Genomic DNA, 21,540 nt, shown 5'->3' on the forward strand with positions numbered 1-21,540 from the left:
CTGAAGAAAACATTAAGCCTTAGTTTATGCTGCCTTCAGTAAGGATTTTTTTTTTTTTGATTTTGTCCACATACATATTAAAATCATTTTAAGGTGCAGAATTTTAGTATGGAAGATACGTGTGTATTGGACTACGTTGCTTTTGAAGCAAACAGTTTTCTGAAGCTGGCAAATTCCTCTGACATTCACCTTCCTAACTGTTCACTCTTTAAATATGTGAAAGGTATATGTAGCACTTAAAATTAAGTGTCTTACATTAACTGAGTTCACTCTAGGTCAGTGTTCTTTGTGAGCAGCAAACAAGACATAATCTGCTGTCTGGAAGCTCAGTGGATGGCATAGTAGACTCTCTTGAGATGCAGAAAATGTGCATGTCTGATGATTCAATGTCCAGACAGTTTCTACTTTTGAATTATTAAACCACTACATAATCTTAAATAACACCACTGCTGTCATGCAATATTTTATGTGCTAGAGTCTCAAAACTACTGGGTTTTTTCCTCTTGTTCCTGTTTAATGGAGGAAGGGAGACCATAAGGAGACATCTGAATGCGGTGAGGTAGGTACATATAGACATGATATAGGCAGGTTGCTGTAAAGAGAAAAGTCTTGAAAAAGCCGGGAAGTTTGTATTTAAAATAGCAACAATGGGAGCCAGAGTAGTGTCATTGCTCCTGTCCACCATGCAGGAAGGCCTAATTCAAGTTTGGGTCTGTTTCTGCTTTTGTAAGTACCCGAAAGAGATCAGAACAAAACCCGTAGCTAGCATTAGCTGGCAATGCTGAGCTCCAAAGATCTGCATCTGCCATCATCACTGCTGGCTTAGGGAACCGCAGGGAAGTGCTGTACGCTGGGAGTGATAAAAGTGATAGTCTCCAACTCCAGAGAGAAGGCTGACACGATTAACTTTACAGCATCATAGACTGCCCAGCATGCTAATTTTTTTTTCTTGGTGTTTATCTGCACGTTCTCTATTCACAGGACATAGTCAGTTAATGTAACTATTGTGCATGCAGTGTTTAGAGACTGATTTACCCAACACATTGTAGTCACTATGGTTTACTGGGTGAAAATACATGGTAAAAATAATAATAATATGTATTTGCAGTGCATTTTTGCCTAAGTTAGTATAAAACATTAGAAGATCCATTTCAGTCTCTTCCCCTAACTTTTCTGTAAACTCCCAGGAGAATGTTTTCTCTCTTTTATTTTTGTTCCAATGTTTTTGAAACAGTATGTTAAAAATGTCTTTAGGTAAAATAGGGATGAAGAAACAAGGTCTTGCAGACAAAGGTAGGTATGTGCTGGGGTATTTACGTGGAAGCTCTTGGAAAGTGCGGTGTATTGGTCAGGTTGTTTATGTAGAGACAGGAAGAAAGATTGGCTGCTGCACAGTCAGTGCATCTCAGTTGGGCTGGGATTGGACCCTGCAGTGCATTTTCAGCACAGGATGGAGAAGCACATGCGCTTGAGTTCGGGGTCATCCACTTCTTGTGTAATGCAAGGCATAATGTAAAAGGGGTGGTGTTACCCAAGCAGACATAGCAGCGCCACCGCAGGAAAGAGGAGGTTAGATGATGACCACTGGTTGTTACGGGAATTGAAATCACACTTTCTGTTCCTGTGCTTTACTGAAAGCTCATGTGGAGGGCAGCCTGCTCTCCGATTGCCACTGCCTCATAAGCCAGAGGAAGCTCAGCATATTGTTTATTTGAGTCCAGATTGATTCAGGACTCTGGGTTAGGGAGGGGTAGTCCTTTTTTTCCCCTCGGCTCTCTGGAGTTCAGCTCTTCCGATATGCTGCTATTTCTGGCCTGTTGCTCAACAGTTCTGGGGGGTCTTACTCTCTCTAGAATTATCACATAAATTGTGGACAGCCACATGAAAAGGGGAGAATATGCATGCACCTGATTCTCCATTCCATTTGCATATTCTTTCCGATTTTCAGTCTCATGTATTCTCTCAAATCATATCCTTTCTTCACCTCTTTTACTTCCTGTGTCTGGATTGGCCCCAATCTTTCAGCTCTGTGGACTATGCATGCCCCCATGTACTTCTTCCTGGCACCTTCTCTGTTGTCACTGCTTTCACGCACATGTCCATGTTATTCCTAACACTTCACTGTTTCCATTGTAAGATTTTTAGTTACAGATATTATTGGATGTGAGCAGTATGGTCATGTCTCTAAATTCAAACAACATTCAAAGCCAGACTTAAGAATACTTATTATGTTGCCTGCAACCCAGTAGCAAGGAAGTGGGTGAGTTAAGGAATTCTAACTCCTCTATTTTTTGTTGCTTCTTTTTTGATGGGGTGTTGGTCATGGTGCCAGAGCCCTTGTGTCATCCTCATGTTTGCTAACACAAGGAGGTCAGTGAGCTTGCAGGCTCCAGCCATTGATGTGTGGGATAAGAGTGACCAGACACTCTGTGCTACTGAAGATACTGTGTTTGTGGCAGGTACACCTGGTGGAGATTTTTCCGTGAAGTATTTTTGTAAAAAGCATATACTTTGTTGAAATGTTTTTGCATGCATGATTCCATGGAATTTCTGCTCTTGAAGACAATCCGAGTTTGACTCTGATCAATTCCTTGACCAATCTGATCTAAGCTGGCCTGGCTATGAGTAGGGGTGTTGACCAGGTGACTTCATGAGGTCTCTTCCTACCTAAGTTACTCTCTGATTTTATTTTTTTCTCAACTAGTTTTGTTGAAAAGAAAACTAAGACCCAGCAAAAATAACATTTAACTTTTTTAGTTTAAAATAGACTATCCAAACTTTTGAAAAAAATTTCTCTAGTTCTAAAAATGTAAACCACGTTAGTACTCAGCACTAAGTTAAAATTAAAATGCATTTTAGTTCAACAAAATGTATTGATTGAAGATAGCCTTTTCCACTGAAAATTTTGAATTATTTTTATCTCTTATGCAGACTAAAAAGATTTTTTTTTTTTTTTAAACTAGCTTGTGAACTAAATCTCATTTCCTTAGCTCTAGGTAGAACTTGTTCCTATGCACAGCATGCTAACTTGGTATTTTATCTAATAAAGTATTGAAGACTTGGTCATGCACCGCTGAACCCAGCAGGCGTATTGGTAGTGAGAAGGTCCAGGCTCATGATGCCAAGTCTACCATGTGGCTAATGTGGCATTGATGCAGGGTTGTCATACTTGTCCCTCTCTCAGTATGTGATATATGCACTTAGGGAGTGTCCCTCACATCTCACATGAAAGTCAGGGAACTCAGAGAAGCAAATTTTTAGAAGCTAAAACTGTAACTTCCAGTATAGTGGAAAAGTCTGGTTGGGTAAGATGAGCTGTATCATTCAAGGCATTTCTTTTTTGGAGCAGCTGATGTAGTTGAAGCATGTTTTACTGGGAGAGCAAGTCAGTTCTATTAAGTTTGTGATAAAGGGGCAGTTTGGGGGAATGCTTTTTTTCTGTGTAGTATTCTTCTGTGGAAAAAAACTTAGGCATCCAAAGTAACAAATAACCACTGTTTTATATGTGACTGGGCATAATAATAAATATTTCTGGTAATCAGGATATAAATATTTAGTTGGAAGAATAATAAAATTGAAATGTTTCCCCTGACAGCCTTTCATTTCTAGTGATTCAGTCTTGTAGCTTAAGGTCATCTGCACAGTGGAAGTGACTAGAAATTCTCTCTTTTTCTTTTTTTTTTTTAACACTCCATTAATGTCCTCCTTTCTATTTAATTAATAATTGATATGTCTGAAGTGTAGGAGATAGGTGGAAAAACAAACAGGCACGAGAGTGCCTAACAAAGTGCTTTACTGGAGTTGTTTGTTCAGCATATTTCAGCTTGCTCATGGGAAAAAATGGGGAGGGGGGAGCCAGAGAGTCCTGCATGGTTTTATGCACTCACTCATATGTGTTTACTGTCATTTCTAGGAGTTCCAACACCCAGTCCAGAAATCCTTCGACATACCTTAAATATGCTTGTACGGGAGAGGAAGATATATCCAACTCCAGATGGTTATTTCATTGTAACCCCGCAGACTTACTTTATAACACCGTCTCTCATAAGAACTAACAGTAAATGGTACCATTTGGATGAGAGGATACCTGACAGGTCTCAATGTACCTCTCCGCAACAAGGAACTATAACTCCGTCCACCTCGGGATGCGTCAGGGACCGAACACTACCCAAAAACCACTGCGACTCCTGCCATTGTTGCAGAGAAGACATGCACAGCATGCATGCATCTACCCTACAGAGGAAATCAGCAAAAGACTGCAAAGACTCATACTGTCCTCCTTCTTTATGTCAGGTCCCACCTACTGAGAAAAGTAAAAGTACTGTCAATTTTTCTTATAAAACAGAGACACTCACAAAGCCTAAGGATGTAGAAAAGCAGTCTAAGAAATTTGGACTCAAATTATTCCGATTGAGTTTTAAGAAGGACAAGACAAAACAGTTGGCAAATTTCTCTGCCCAGTTTCCTCCAGAGGAGTGGCCACTAAGGGACGAGGACACCCCTACCACTATACCTAGAGAGGTAGAAATGGAGATTATCAGGCGCATTAACCCTGACTTGACTGTGGAAAATGTCATGAGGCACACTGCACTAATGAAGAAACTTGAAGAAGAAAAAGCTCAACGAAGCAAAGCAGGATCTTCAGCTCACCACAGTGGACGAAGTAAAAAGAGCAGGAATCACAGAAAGTCTCACGGGAAATCGAGGTCACACAGCAAGACCCGTGTGTCCAAAGGAGACCCATCAGATGGCTCTCATTTGGATATACCTGCTGAAAGGGAGTATGAGTTCTATGATCCCTTGACTCGATCCCCACGGGAAGGCTGTTTTATAATAGAACACAAGGGAGATAATTTTATAATGCACAGCAATCCTAACATGATTGAATCTCACTTTCCCATGACACCAGAGTGGGATGTGTCTGGTGAGCTGGCCAAAAGAAGAACTGAAATGCCTTTCCCTGAACCTTCCAGGGGAAGCTCCCACTCCAAGGTCCATCGGAGCCACAGTCATACACAGGATAGAAGATCAAGGAATGAGCGGTCCAGTAAGGCTAAAGAAAGGTCTAGATCCATGGATAACTCCAAGGGACCTCTGGGCTCAGCTACTTTAGGCACACCTGAAGATATAGGTGAAGGCTGTAGCCCAGATGACCAAACAACTAGCCAAACTTACATTGACGACAGTACCTTAAGGCCATCTCAGTCACTCAGTCATCAAAGGGCTCTGATTTCATCTGCAAGCTACAAAGAGACTTGCATCCCTGAAATAGCTAGTGGCAGCGTAGAAACCCCCAGTTCTTGTAGCCTACTGGAACAAAGCAAGCCTACAGAGAATTTGCAATCGTATAGCGAGCTCAACTCCTGCACAACAAAATCAGCAGTCGATGACTATTTTCAGTGCAACACATCCAGTGAGACTGTGCTTACTGCTCCGTCACCACTGGCAAAGAATAAAGAGGATCATGACACGCTGACAGGGGCAGACGGGCTCAAAAAAATTACTCCCGCGGAAAGACAGTCTCAACATATTGCTAGGGAGCCTGGCGTGCACAAAGAGGAGTCCCCAAAGGGCCCAAGCAGTGGTTCAGTGGTTGCTGGCCAAAGTCCAGAGGTGATTGCAAATGGGCGGCTGGTTCAACACCATAGCGCTGAATCAAGCAGCCTTGATAAAAGGAAAGAAATATTTAGCAAGGATACACTCTTTAAACCTCTGCACAACACTCTTTCTGTGAATAGTTATCATAAGTCTAGCACACCCCTGCTAAAGCCCCATCAAAAGACCCCTGCTGACACATTGCCAGTCAGATGTGAGAAACTTGAACAAGCGATAGTAACCTCAGTCACACAAGTCATGCCCGTTTCACAGAGACAGCAAGAGACAGCTGGGAACCAGGAGGCCTCCTTTGACTACTACAATGTATCTGATGACGATGACTCAGAGGAAGGAACCAACAAAAATGCTGAGGAAGAAAAGAACAGGGATGATGTTGGCACGATGCAGTGGCTTCTAGAGAGAGAAAAGGAGAGAGATCTGCAGCGGAAGTTTGAGAAGAATCTTACACTTCTCACCCCGAAGGAAACAGAAAATAGCAACAACCAGAGAGCCACCCACTCGGCCCGCCTGGACAGCATGGACAGCAGCAGCATTACTGTGGACAGCGGGTTCAACTCTCCACGGTAGGACTGTCACGTTCATTGCAGCTTTACAGACTAGAAAGTTCCATTTTTAATTATATGTGTGTGTGATATTGATGACAGAACATAGGGCTGTATTAAACAATTTCACACATTTCAGACAGTGTTTTCTACAGCTCTGGAATCTGCTTTCAGATGTGTGGGTTTCCCACCATATCATAAGCAACCAATGACCATTTGCGGCATTGACTCTGTATTAGTTTATTTTCTGTTTGCTGAAAACCTCCCTGTATCCTTTTTTTTCCTGTATTAAACTTGTGTTTTCATTTAGAATAGAAGGGATGAGCTCCTGCATACTTCCCCCCTTCCCTTTCCCTCTAAGATACTATCAACAAGACTAATTGGAAGACTAGAAGTGACAAGGTGGCATACCTCAAACAACAACAAAAAAAAAAACCCAAACATGATGATTGTTTTGGGTTTGGGCTTTTTTTTTTTTTTTTTTCCTTCAAAAATTTCGGAAGTGTATCTATCACCACTTCAAACTGGTGAGACTGGAACAGCTGCTCCCCACACACAGCTGAAAATGCTCAGGCTATTTGAACTTCAGAGGTGAGCCAGCGCTGCATCAGCAGAGAGAGGTGCCTTGCCTAAGATACTTGGGAAAAGAGTCCAGATGTTTGTGTGTGGTGGTGCTGGCTAGTCATTGCCATTCCAGGGATGTTAGACATCATGGAAGTCTCAGTATGCTAGGAGTAGGGAGGAGAGAGTGGCTGGTGTGTTCCCTGCCCTGAAGATTTCACAAGCTCATTTCCAGGTTAAGAATCCTTCACTTGAGCCTTCTTCCTTCTCTTTCTGGCCTCTGAGAGTCCTAGATCCCTGCTGGAGCGGAGCTTGCTTGGTTTTGTTTGCCCTGGATAGCAACACATCAGAGTTCAGAACAATGACTCTAAGAACACAGAAATAATTTACAATGGTAGTTGTCTTACTGTGTCTTACTTAAGCTTAAATTATTTCTTGCCTGTGTTTAAAAATAAAACCTCCAAGACTGGATTTGTAGTAGGTGAAAGAGAATGGGTTTTGGGGTGGTTTTTGTTGTTCTCCCCCCACCCCCAAAAGGTGTTCTTATTCCTCAGAATTACATATTTTTTTAAATCTATAGTAAAGGCTCTCAGAAAGGCATGTGAAGGATTTCCTGCTTCTACACAGGACTAAATTTCATTTTCCTTTAAAGACATGTCACTCTGGAATAAATTCCTTTGGATTTGATGGCTACTCCCACCTGACGTTAATGACAAGGCAGCAATTATTGGGCCTGCTGCATCATGCAATGATCATCAAGCTAGAGCAGGCTTTTAGCACACATATGAGTAAAAAGTTTGAAAAATAATTTGAGTAAATTGTACCACTTACACAGAGTCCAGATTGAAAAAGAAACTTACACAGGTTTTGAATTTGTTCCTGTTACTGATTGTTCTGTAGCTGCTTGGCATCTTTCTCACATACAACAGTTGTATGAGGCTATTTTCATTGTTTTGTTTTTTTTTTTTAAATGTAATCTCTTCTTTTAATTGAAGTGTTATACTTGCAGTCACTTTGGCGGGGGGGGGCGGGGAGTGTATGGTGCCGTTTGCTTCTTGCCCAGCATATCTCATTCCGCAGAGTGCATTTCACCTCCAGGATAAGATGTTGACTGGATAAAAATGAGTTCTTAGACTGCTATTTTGCTAGCTGTATGCTAGCTGAATATCAAGCTTGCATTTCTGGTTAGTGCAAAGGCAGACATTTCCTTCCCTAATTATTTACACAAAAGCTAAAATTTCTGTTAATGTTAAACTTAGCTAGCAAGAGAAGAGAACATGGCGAGCATACTGGATTTAGTGCTGCTATACCACTTTGTTTAGATCAAAAGGGAAACAGATAAGCAGCTTTTAATAATGATTGTGTTCCACACATCCCTTTTTTTTTTAATTTTACTGTTTATTTATTAACAAATGTCCTTTTTTGGCAAGGCCATGTAAAGTAAGCTTTAAAAAAAAAAAAAAAAAAAGGAAAGAAAAAACAACATTCTGTAGGGTTTTGCAAGACCAGCATGTAGTCTGGATATTTCAAAGGCTTTTTTACAATCTTTGCGTCAAGATGATTAAATTGGATGATTTTGCTGAGTTTTGGTCACTCCTCAGTATACGTCTATAAAAATAAATTGAGCCTAGGGTGAATTCATCCCTCTGGCTATAATTACCATGCTGTTATTACTTTCCTACCTTATAACAAAAACTGTATTCCACAGCCCTTTTCCAGGAAATACAAAAAAGCCATCCAGCATCCATCTGGTAAGATTCACCTAGATCTGACAATGTCCATTAGCAGATGCCTATGGAGGAATATAAGACCAGGACATGCATGTAGTGGTACTCCTCAGGTATACTCTTCTAGCCTCCACTGATGTTGTAACTCTTGATTTCCTGAGGTGTGGTGGTATCTTCTAATTTAAACTGAAGTGTGCAATGTTGCTTGAGAAATGAGAATTACCAATTCCACACTGTGAAAGAACAAGTATATTTTTGAAGTGTGACAAATTGAAAAAACGGGCATTTGGAAAAAAAATGGGGTGTAGGTAAAGAGATTTGCAATGGTCATTTGACTTCAAAGGTGTTTTGTGTGTGAAATTCGTGAACACATCACAATTGGGAAAACAGCCTCACAGCATTTTGTTCATTGCTTTTATGCAAGTTGTGTGTAGTAAATGTTAGCTGTCAATTTTATTTCTTTTTGGAGCTTTATATAATACTGCTGCTCTTTGGTCACCTAAAGAAAGAGCTAATTTTGGCATTACTCTGCATGCAAAATTCTCACTGCAGCCTTTGTGTATACATGTTGTAATGGTCAGTTTGTAACATCAGAATTGAAAATGTTTGAAGATCTGGAATTGGTGGTCCCATAAAGAATGATACAATGCTGAATGATCTCTGAAAAACAAAGGTTGCATCTATTGTCGTTAAAAAGCAGAGAGAGAGGAATCAAAACATGAGCAACAGAAGTGCACCATACGTCCTTGCAGCTCGCAGAGATCTCTTACTGTGCGTCACCCATCATAGTTGTTTGGAACTACTGACGATAAGGTGATAATTGGCAGAAGCTGATCAGTGCCATTTTGATCAATTTAAAAGATCTACGGGAGTTTTCCTAAAAGCATCATTCCAGATTAAGTCAGATTAAGATGATTTAAATCTGCCCTACAACTAAACAAGGTGTTTCTTCCTTCCCCTATTCCATGCACTGACCCATTTCTCCCCTGCCACATCCAAAGCTCTGCATTCCTACTCTCACTCTGATGCTAGCACTAATATTTTTTTTTTTTTTTTTCTTAGGGCTAGTATTTAACTGAGCGGTCCCTGATCTGGCTGGCTGCAAGGCTCAGCATCAGGGAAGCAGCAGGAACATGTGGCAGGGTCAGGGCCACACAAGGCAGGCAAGAGCTGCCCCTTTCAGTAGCAGGTAAATTTAGGTTGACTTTAAACTGACTACTCTGTCGTTAGTATCTCTGTTTCTAGTGCTTATTTAACAAACCCATTCAATCCTCTAAATGTACTCTCTAAACATCTCCATAGCAATTGGTGATGTCATTTTGCAAAGAAGTAGGGATATAGGTGAAGGATACATAACCAGAGACCACATGGCTGTTTGAAAATGAAACCTCTCTCTGCACAGAAACAGATTATTTGGAGATAAAAAATTAAGAGTGGAAAGAGAACAAAAAGAGTAGTAGTGGTAAAACTAGCCTTAGCATGTCTTGGCTGAGTGTTTTTTTTAAAAAGCTGTAGACTAAAATACAGGCTCCTCTGCATTCATAATTAGATGTATTGTTAAAAGGCTTAGTCTTTAACAGCGCTAAGTGTCCTGTCACTCCCATGGATAAACAATATGTTAAAGGAATGTTGTCCATTTTATGAATGAAATTGCAGCACTGGTTGTTGTCTAGGGCAGGTTCGCAGACCAGGCAATTAAGTTTTCTCAGTAAGTTGCAATGTCTCAGCTGCAAAGTAAAATGAAGTGTTGTGTTCAGAAGCATTGTGGGTTTAATGTAAAGTAGCACTTTTAGTTAATATCTTGTGTACAAAGACATAGGTGGAAGAGGAGACCACAGACAAAGCTGTGTTACGTGATTACTCTCCTAGCTCTGCCTAGTCACAGAGCTGATGTGATGAAGTTACTTTGTGCAAAAATGCCCCAGTCAGGAAAGAAAATTAATATGTTCCACATGCAAGACAGAAGCTATTTCCTGGGGTGAAAAATCCAGATGCTTGATACTGGTTCAGCTTACAGTTTGTGTGACAGCTTCAGCTCTGTTTAGTGCTATACCTGTGTTACAGTATGATGGCTGCTGAGTACCTCTGGAACCCGTTTTGGAGGAGCATATGTGTGCCATCAAAAGGAGATGGTTCATTGATGTGACGTTACATACAAACACAGGATGCCTGTTATAAAATACTCTATTCTCCTTTCCTCTCTGGCCGATAGATATATAGGCATGTCATATATGAGTGTGTATATATATTTCTTTTCCGTTCTAGTACTCGTGAGAGCCTGGCATCCAACACTTCAAGTATTGTTGAAAGCAACAGACGTCAGAACCCTGCTCTGAGCCCTGCACATGGTGGCACAGGCCCAACGTTCAACTTCCGAGCCACTGCAGACCCACCGACAAGTGAAGCTGAGAAACTGCAGAAACCTGCTAACTGCCTGCAAGCTTCTGTCACTAGTGTCTGATAGTCATCCTGCCTCAGATCTTCTGTCTCATCCTATACAGCAAAGTTTACGACACTGGGACTGATGTTTACATCTTTGGGGAAAAATAAAAAAAGCATCTCAACCACAGTTTTAGTGTTTACTTAAACTGTGCTGCTATGTAGACTAGGGGCAACAAAGAAATCTTTATTTCAAGGTATTGCTTTTCACATTTGCGGCTCTGTAGCAACAGAATAGCAGTAGGGATAATATGTACACTTTTTGCTTCACTTAATTGTAACTGAGCACATATATGAAAGTCTAGACACTGTAAGTGTAATCTGCATTTTCAATGTCCATGCAGTTGCCAACTTCATTTTTAAAAAATGCCACAGATGTGTGATGCCCCGGGTCAGAGGCTAAACTCTGCTGCAGAGTTGATCGTTTTTTACTTCAAAAACTGAGCCACTGCTGAAAGTAACCAGCCAGGATCACCATGAGGAAAAACAATGCCAAACATGACAAGTGATGACCTCAGCTCTATTCTGTGAATTATTAATACTAATCAGTCATTTTCACTGTGCATTTTTGTGACACAATTTTGCAAATACCTGTTTAAGCGAGTAAAAAGAGGTTTGGGGTTTGTTTTGTTTTAAGTATAGAGGGTGGGAAGGGAGACAATTCTTTTGTGTTTCAGAAGTATGTGAGATGTTTAGTCACTGAGACTTGATACTTGACCTTCCATAGTCACAAATGAGGAGGTGGGCCTTGGCGTAGAGGGGGGAATGGGGAAGGAAGGGAAAGTTGTAACTGTCATGGAGCCGCAGTGTGGAGTGACACAAAATACAACAAATGTCTTCAGTATAAATCAAGTATTTTAAAAAGATAGTCTAATTCTTGTGTCACTTCTGGTATTGCAACTTGCCATTAATTTAGGAATCAGAATAACTAATTTCTTGGAACAAAAATGTTCTTTATGATATAAATGACAAGTATGGCCTGAAGAATTGATTTCTTTCTAGTGGAAGGACATAAATCTATTTTATGTAGCTTATTAAATAGAGTGCCTAAATTAGGCTATTAAAAATAGCATACATTGTAGTGATTATCAGAGAACAAAATTTAGAGAATTATAAACTTCTGGCCTTTTTATTCAGTGGATGTTATTTGCAATTTAGCATTTTGTGGACATGTCTAGTTTCTAGCAATTAAATGTGTCCACATGGTTGGCAGTAGAAATCTGAATTCTGTAGGTATGGTATATCCTAATTGCTCTCTCCTAAACTGTTGCTCCAAAGTAATTAGTACAATCTGCCAATTACTGCAGAGTAATTTCTAAGGATAGTTAAACTCCAAGAGTAATTTTTAGGTATAGGGTCACGTTCTGCTCTGTTACTCATGCAACCTGGTAGTGCAACAAACTGACTTCAAATTTAACTCTTCTTTTATTCAGAACGGACAAATTGGTGGAAGAGTAACAAAGATACTAAAATGGTCAACAGCGCAAATTGTTGCATAGAAAAGGGACGTTTACATTGTCTAGCTCTTGTAGTACACAGGTATGAAACCCAACTGTACATACTAAAAACCAGTATTTTCATCAGGTTCTGGTGACGTGTATTACTCTGTACACAAAGTCATTTGAGCTTCACTCATGTTCTCTGTCGTCATCAGAAGTCTTTACTGAAGATTCCGCCTTACGTTACACAGTTGGATATAGTTCATTTACTTACAAAATGGCTTTCTGACTCTGGACACAATGAGTTTCCAGTTCTGTCAAGAATGCACAGGTCTGTTTTCTTTGGTTTCAGTGTATAATTTCCATTTCATAGGAGCAATAAGACCTTTCAGTGCACATAAAGGAAATTATTGTGCTTTTGGTTGGTTATCAAAGTCACTTGGCCTTTAGCCTTCTGCCTTATCATACCTTCCAAGATGTGCTCTAATTACCATATAATGCTTTGCATGACGCATCTTATTATTCAGTATGTAACTCCAGCCGTACTTATTCCATGCGAACTGTAGAGTCAGAGTTTTTGTGGGGAATTGTCACATACTATGCAGTGGCTGACTGTGATTTTGTTTCCGAGACAAGCTCTGACATCACTAGTGTGTATCAATTCAGTAAATAAAAATGTCGAAACGATGAAACAATTTACAGTGATGATCTGAAGTACTAACGGCAGTATTAAAATGTGAACAGCAAAACCAAATTTCACCTTTGGGGGAAATACATGTTTGTTGTAAACTAATCAGAATTTATGCAGGCAGCTGGTTGTACAGAAAACATTATTCCAACAAAATACAGTAGTACATACCTGTAAACTGTATAGTATGTTATCTCCTAAAGTTCCCAGAGACCAGCAGACAACATAAGTGTCATATTAATGTTGACATGGCATTGTACCAATACTAATGTGACTCTTTGGAATATGGAATGTAAACAGAAGTTTCAAATAGAAACGTTCTAATCTTGAATTCCTCCTTTTTTTTTTTTCTTTTCCTTTTAAAATCAATAATGGAATATAAGGAAATTCCATCTTGAGGTTCTGGTAACAAAACCACGAGAGTGGAGCTTGAGTGCTTTATGTCACCCTAATCCTTTGATGAAATCATAGCCTTGTATTACATGGTTGCTTATCTATCATTCTTCTTCTAATGTATCAATTTAAAGGTTTACAGAGTTAGATTAGGTTGAATCTGTGTTGTGTTCAACTGTAAAGGGTCAACACAAATCTGTCGGCATTTTGCACACTTAATATGTATTATTATAATACAACATGTTACTTTTATGGTAATTTTTTTTACACATATAACTACCTCCATGAATTTGATGAAATGCAGCAACATGAAAAGTGTATTGTAAAAAGCAAGGTTAAGAACTTTGAAGCATTAGGTCATGGCGTTCTCTTGTGTGTCAATGCTTGCGTATGAAGTCATCATGTTTCCATTGCCACAATTTCCTTCTACATTATTAAAAAATCTGGCTTTCAGATGAGTCACTTAAAGACTTTGATAAGGCTGCATAATTGGGATGAGAGTGAAAGGGAGGCTGAAACCTTCCATCCTCTCTCCCCAGTTACTGCTAAAATTTCTGCCTGGTAGAACTTGAAAATGTATTTGTAATTTAGCAAATTAGGAACATCTACAGTCTGTGAAATATGATTGACAGTTTGGGGTTTAACAGAAGACACTCTGGGTATTTGCTTGGCAGCCTTCAAATACTTTGGGCCCTATTCTGCCTCCATCTTTGTCAACATATCAGGTCATAGTTTCTCTGAACTGGCAAGGGTGTTAAAAGAGCTTTTCCTTTAACAGTGCGCACTCTGTTCTGTAGATGGTGTGCATCTGAAGCACTTGCTCCTGTAGAAATTGCCAGCAGCCTTTAATTGACTTCGCTGGGAGCAGTATTGGGGTCCCTGCTCGAGGTATGTGCCTGTTGTTCAAAGAACGTGGGCGAGTTTCCAAGAAAAATGAAGCTGGCTTTTGAAAAGTAGCCAGCTGCAACAAGCCACCTTTCAAGAGAGAAGAAAGATTTTTTCCAAAAACCAAAGGAAGAAAGTGGCAGTTGATCCTAAGCAGATCACATTTATATACAAATAGTGATTTATGAACACCTTTTTCAGCAAACCTAGTACCATTATCCTGATGCAAATTAATATACAATCATCAGTTGAGCTAATTTTGCTGGTTTAAGTATTTCAGTTAAAGATCATTAGCCATTTGACTCTTTGCACCACTGTAAAATGTCTGTAATACGCAAAACAACGTTCACTCAACCTGAAAAACTAAAATGTATTGGAAAACAAATATTTTAATGAAAACTGTGGCCTAAGTGCTTGCCGACAAGTAGTCGGTTTTAGCAGAGAGAACAAGCAAACCAGTATTCAGAGGCCATCATAAACACAGATGACGCTTTGCACTTAAGTCATGCCTTTTCACCTGAGGACCTTGAAGCAGTTGGTACCAACTAAGCCTCGCGAGCCTGTGAGGTAGGCAGAGTTCATTGACCCTATTTTATGTCCAGGCACACTGGAAAGAGCAAAGGCTAAGAGTCTGCAGGCTAATTTATTAACTGGTTTCTTTCTTAAAGTCATTGGAATAAGTGTAATAGTTAACCAAAGTGTTTCATGTTTGTAATCTGAAGTTGTTCTTCCGATGCGTTCGGTTTGTTTAAGTAAGGGAGAAACTATTTTCCGGTCCTGCAGAGACTCTTTGGTTTTGGCACCGCTAATCCATCAGTTTTCAGTCATATGAGTACTGCCAGCAGTGGTTGTAGAAACAGTTAATTTAATTAAAAATTTGTTTTTCAAATACATTTTGCAGACCTTTTCCCAACACGATTGTTCAAATTGTTGTGCTAAGGAAGCAAATAGCACTCCTAATCTGGTGTCACACCCACAGTTTACAATTCTCTCTGCTCTTCTGAAGAAAACTGTACAGTAGTAGAGACAAATGTTCTATTTTTACGAAATTCTTTAAAAAAAAAAAAGGTATATATCTAAAATGTTCCCCCCAGCATAAGTAAAGTGCATCGTTGCTGCATGAGAAGCATGCAGTGGACCCACCAGAAGCCAAGCTGGTGCTAGAAGAAAACGGGACAATCACGCTTCTTTCCCAGCGGCGCTCTAAACGTTGGTTTCGGTTGCGCGGGTGTAAATCTGGCGTGACTCCCGCGGGTCTGACGGAGGTGGGAATGGGTCGTTAACTCCATTGAAGCTCAGTTCTGAGCTGAGGGTTTCCGTGTTCCTCCCTCCACGCCCCCGAGACACTACGCGCAGAGAAGGAGCAGAAGGCCACGCGCGTGCGGCTGAATCCCTGGTGACGCGCGCGGGGATGCTGTGACGGCCACCGCGCGTTTCCCGGCCTCGGAAGGGCGGTTTTCCGTGAGGTACGCCTGCCCTCGTGTCGCGTAGCGGTTAGAGCCACCCAAAGGATACCCACCCAGAAGTATGAAAGGGCCCTTGGAGTAATTGGCACAGATGTTACTTTTATATGTGGAGGAGACTTAAGTTTAAAGGGATCATAATTCTGCAGGTAATTTTCTGTGAGTGACTGAATGTGGCTGTTGCATTAGGTTTAAATGAGTTAATAAATGCAAGTGGGACTTACTGTATGCTAGAAGGGAGTTTTGCAGCCAAGACTGCCTTGTATAAATGTGTTTGCACTGAAAAAAAAAAAAAAAATTAAAAAATTACTTGGTCTCTGGTTGCTGTAAAGGTCATCCAAGATGGATGTTCTGTTTATATTGTATAGTATTTCATATGAAATAATTACAGTTCATGAAATGTCTTCCCTAACGTTACTGATTTATAACAGCACATTTGTAACATGGTTTTTATTGTGTCCGTGTACCATATTGTAAATGATGATTACTCGTCATGCTTAGTATAATAATTTAAAGGGAAAAAAAAAAAAAGGACAGGGATTTTTGTAAGTCTATATTTGAAAGTCCCTCCATATGGTAATATTGTGTTCATGTTGTTTATGTAGTGTTGTGTGAAATATCCATTTTGGATTGTGTTACTTTTTAAGATATTAAATAACATTTGGTTATATGTTCTAAGTGGATTCTTTGCACCCATTGGTGGTTTTTAGAGAAAATACTTACATTTCCATTTAACGTGCTGTTTCCCTCCCTCGCTTAGGAAACCTTGCACGGCGAACCAGAAATCCCAGAAAACCAAGGGTCGTTACAGCTTGCTGAGCTCAGGTACGCTTCGTAGAAGGTCTGTGAGCCGCTTCTAGTAAGAGCACCAGGGAGAAGGTTCTTTGATTTTAAAACATCCCGGGCTGGATCGGAGGTAGAGGCAACGGGCGCAGGGGGAGCGTGATCCCCACGGAACGCATGGGCGCCCAGCCGAGAGGCACCCCAGCACCAGGCAATGGGAGGTCCATTAGGGCATCCTGATGCCGAGAGCAACGGGCGTCAGGCCCCTCTTTTCCTCTCCTCTCCATCCTCACGAGCCAAAGGAGGACCTGGTGCACACGCCCAAGAGAGAGGGCTCTCGCGAGGAGCCTTTCTTTTTCACGTTCTTCAAAAAGTGATTCAGGTTTTCGCCCACGTTATGACAGCCGCTGATCGGAAAGGCCCACGTGGACGACGTAACGTGCAGGTGCCATTTTCCTGCCCTCTGCCACCACCTGGAAGAAGGTTTGGAGGAGGTTTAGGTTCCAGGAGCTTTGCCGGAGTTTTGCCTTGAAAACTGCTGTTTGCCAAGGTGGCTACGGGGATTTGCAAGATACACAAGATAGAAAACAAGGTGGTATCTGTTGGAAATGGGTGCTGCCATAAGCACCTCGGCTTGTCACCTGCTAGTGGCACATACTACTAGCATCCTATTTGTAGTCTTTGCTGGTTCCCTTTCATCCACTTCTTCCATTCGTAATCCATTTCCTTGAAATCGTGGATTTTGCATTATATGGGGGGAAAAAAGCCCAAGTTAGGCAGGGTTTGGTTAGGGTTTTATGCTGGCACTGACCTAGTGCCTTGCATGGGCAAAGCCCATTTTGGGTGGTGGTCAGAATCGGACTTTCCAGGCCTTTTCAATATTGCTGGGGAAGTTTTCAAGCACTGTTCCCCTCACAGCAAGCTTTGTTTCTGTCCTGATGGTGGGCTCGTATTTCATGCGATGGATGAGGCTTGTCGTTATCTGGAAGGAAATCGCTCTTGTCCAAACCCATCACACCTTGCACTTTTAAAACTTGCTTAGAAACTTAGGCTTGAATTCCCTTCATTTTTACTCTGCTGACAGGTAGCACTGAAGATCTTAAGCAAGTGAAATGTGGCCTATAACACACTTAAGATGTCTATGGCCACTGCTTGGCCGAAGAACTACTCTTTTACTGTCAGATCCTGCCTTTCTGCTGAGAGGACTGAGTCAAAACAGAAACTTTCCATCCTCTGTATCTACAGGTATCTTACATTCATAAGATAACATTTTTGCAATTATCCTTCTCTCCAGGCTTTCCCTTTTTCCATCGTCCTCTCAGCTGTTTCTTTCGGGTGTGGTTTTTTCCTCCCCATTTATTTTCCACAATGTCCTTCTTTCATTTTATCTTTTCTCCCATCGCTCAGAATCCCTTCCTCTTCTGCTCCTTTTTGACATTTGCTCTCCTTCAGGTTGGGGGTTTTTTCCCCACACATGACTTGACATATCCTCTGCCCCTTTTCTCACCCTTCCCTCGCAAAATGTCATCCTAATCCTATAGTGTCTTTTCCCCACTTTTCCATTACTTTCTCTTGTTCGCTCTCCCCGCTCATCAGAAAGACCTCGAGAAGAAAAGGTGATCAGCTGCTTCAGGAATGGCGCGCCCGTCAGCACTTCCCCGCGAGCCGTGCCGCTGCAGGTCTGTGGTTTTAAAAAAGTTTAGGAGTGCAAATATGCTCCCGCTTTTTAGTCTCTCCTCTCCTTCCCGCTCCTCAGACGGGTTTTTGGGAAAGACGGACCTAGGCAGTTAGTTTTGCAGGGCAGCTTGCTCACTTGAAGGGCTTTGAGCGCAAAGCGGATTCCGTGTCCCACGTCCCTGGAACCTGCCATCACTACTGCGTGGCTGTGGTCTCCGCCACGTGCGCGCCGCTACGCACGTACCCCCGCGCCGAGACTGCCAGGAGCGGCCACCGAGGACTCGGAAGCGGCACCCTCGGAGCCGGGTGTGCCTCAGGATCGTGGGCAGTGAGCGGCACCGGCGCAGCGGAGAAGGGCATTCGCCTTTCTGGCTACGGCGGGTGAATTTTGCCCCTGCCTCCGCGGAGAGCCCCCCTCCTCCCTCCACGCTGCTGCTCCTTGCAGCCGGTTGCCCAGTTGCCTCGAACCAAAGCCCGGGGCTCGGCTCCCTCCCCGGTGAGCCGTGGGGCCCGGGCCGCTTGCTGCCGCTCGCCCCCGGCACGGGGAGGCCGTGGGGGGAGAGGCTCTTCTCTGCCCAGTTCAGCGCTTGCCGCCGGCTCGGGCCCAAGGTGAACTTGCCGGAGAAGTTGTACTTGGCATCCAGCTGCCGCAGGTTAACATGCTTCTGCTGGACACGGGCTGGGGATGATTTTCAGATGCTCGTAACCGAGCCAGCTGTAACCCTCATCTAAGGCAGGGCCCTGGCAGAGCTGCTCAGTAAAGCAGTAACCGCTTTTTTTTTTTTTCTTTGCCTTTTTTTTTTTTTAACCTAGAGCATGCAGTGTATTTTTTTTTCTTTTCTTCCAAAGAAGTGCTGAGGCACCTTGTCTGGAACTTCCCAGCGAACTTTGGGTTGAGGCAGAGCTCTTGCCGTCGGCCGAAGTCTGCGGCAGGAGCATCGGGCAGGGAGGCACCAGGAGGAGGAGAGGGGCAGGGGCCACTTTTTGTCCACCGTGGTGCAAGCGCTCGCGGCCACCCCGTGCCCAGCCCGGGGAACAGGGGTGCAAAGCCCGCAGAGGGGTCCCCGGCCAGAGCCCAGGCTGCCTGCCTTGTCCCACGGCGGCGAAGGGCACGGCCAGCCCACACGGTGGGAGAGGAAACCCAAAAAGCTCCTCCTCGGCAGGCTGGCAGCGCCCCGGGAGCCCTCCCTGGCAGCACGGGCAGCACTAGCGTCCCATCTTCTCCTTCCCACTTCCTCCTGAAGGAAGTCATTTCGTCTTCCAGACGTAGTGTTCTACTTGTAAGCAGTCGCCAGCGGACCCTGGAGATTTATTACTCATTCACAAGGAAGAAACTCGAGAGTCCTCAGACCTCAGGCAGCCAATACATTTATTGCTCCTCCTTAAAGGCAGACCCTTCGCCTGTTACGGTTTTATTTTTACCTATAGCCCAATATGAAGAGACAGTATTTCTCATGCTTCCCTGTTAGCAGATAACAGTTTCACCAAATCACAGCTTTTACAGAAAAAACCAAATGAGAAACCCACTTATTTTTGAAGGCAGAAGTTTAAAAAAAAATAATCCCAGAAAACTGCCTCACAGAATGACAAATGGTTTTGAAAAGCTCTTTCGCTGCGTTTAAAACGTTCACCTGGAGACAAGTGGACTTTCCTTGAACCAGAAACTAATAAAAGACTATTGTCCTAAAATATTTAGACCATTGCAGATTTCAGAACTGTTTGCCTTTCTAAAAATGAGCCACTTGGGACGTTGCTGAGGAGGAAGCTGCCTTTTTGACACCGGATTAGTAGCAGGGCTAACTAATCATCAGGTCTTGCCAGTTGAGACCACCAGCTTCAGCCTCAAGACAGGGCAGAGCGACTGAGTTGGTCCCACACGTCAGGCTAAAAAGGAAGGCTGTTGGCGTTTATTTTTTGGTAAGAAGAAAATAATCTCTGGACTATACTGACATGTAGCGTGTGAATTCTGTGGCTCGTGACTGCTGCCTTGTGCCATGGATTATGCAGATAGTGGTGCAGCCCTGGCGTGGGTCTCAATTAAACCAGATTTCTTCCAGATTGGGGCCTCTGCAGTTTGAGGGGAAGAGAAGGGGGGTGGATGCTTCTCCCCAGAAGGAGAACGAGGGAATAGGAGTATCAGGGCTTAAGAAGAAAACTCAAAGAAGGCAGAAGAATGTGAGGGTGTACTTCAGCAGCAGGAGAGTCCCTGTTGGGACCAGAGTCGGAGAAGAAAGATGTCAACTGAAGACAGAAGAAAGAAATCTTCACGTTACATGGAGGTCGAAGGATCCTGGGCTCCCAAAAGCCAGCTGAGGCAGGGAACTACGTGTGCCCGCCTTTGTGGTTTATACAGACCTAAAATAAAGGGCAACCGACACTGGAATATTCTGACATGTGCCTGTGGTTGTGCCGTGAGGGTGTGCTGTCCCCGAGCGATGCCCAGGCAGGAGCAGGGACGCAGCGCAGCCGCTGGCAGCTGGGGCTGGCTTCCCTGTGAGGTCTCCCATTCCCAAGCGGAGTGGGATCCTGGAAAAAGCCCTGCGGGAAGGGACGGAGAGGGATCCCCTCAGGGCCTGCCTGGCAGCACTGCCACGGGCGCTCCTCCTCCGGGCTGCCCAAGGCAAGGGCCCTCATTGCTCCTGGTTAACTCCTGGCCTGAAGAACAACTTGGCCATCCTTCACCCTCGAGGCAGGAGCTAGGCACAGCTTGCAAAACCGGCAGGGTGCTCGGCGCTCCTGGGGGCATTCCCCTCCGCTCAGGCAGCCCCCTAAAACACAAGTCCCACTTGCTTGTCCCAGCCTTCCCCCTCCCCGCGCGCACGGGAGGCTTCTGCTCGTGACGGTTTTGCGCACCCTCGAGGCTTCCACGTTCATCTCAGACCAAAACCTTCTCCCTTCTTTCCCTCCATTCCCATCGTACGTGCAAAAACTTGGTGTTTGTTCCCTTGTAAAGGCTGCAGAGTGCCTCCGCGCTTCGTTTGTGTCCAAAAACCCCCCTCCTCTCCAGCAGGAGCAGGTCGGTGATGCATCCCAGATGTTTGCAGCAGTCTCCAGACACAACAGATTGCAGGAGGGAGATGGCCAAAGCAACCAGCAATTGCTTCTCCCCATGCCCCCTCTCAGAGGCAGGGAAGTTTTGGCGCTGGCTCTGTTTACCACGCCGGCGTGTGAAACCTTTGCCTTTTAATCGTCCCTCAGAGACGTCTCTGCTTTTAGCCAGTTGCACTTAGGGAAGACTGTGGTTGTCGCAGGGAACTGGAGGGGGGACGCAGAACAGTTTTGGATCACTATATAAGATTCGTCTTACATGTCCTCTTTGGTTACCTA

The 21,540-nt window shown here is 43.2% G+C and overlaps 1 protein-coding gene across 1 annotated transcript in view; it reads left to right on the top strand.

Annotated features, from left to right (window-relative positions):
• Positions 1–10,907, top strand: part of STOX2 (storkhead box 2) — a gene marked incomplete at its 3' end in the record, with an annotated part of 68,406 nt that extends 57,499 nt beyond the window's left edge. Inside the window, exons 3-4 of the mRNA XM_081999023.1 lie at positions 3,914–6,179; positions 10,712–10,907. Coding sequence (XP_081855149.1) covers positions 3,914–6,179; positions 10,712–10,907 — 2,462 coding nt within the window. The remainder of the gene's footprint in view (positions 1–3,913; positions 6,180–10,711) is intronic.
• Between the last annotated feature and the right edge of the window lie 10,633 nt (positions 10,908–21,540).

Source organism: Phaethon aethereus (genome assembly GCF_964289735.1).
Source record: "Phaethon aethereus genome assembly, chromosome: 4".
NCBI classification, from domain to species: domain Eukaryota; kingdom Metazoa; phylum Chordata; class Aves; order Phaethontiformes; family Phaethontidae; genus Phaethon; species Phaethon aethereus.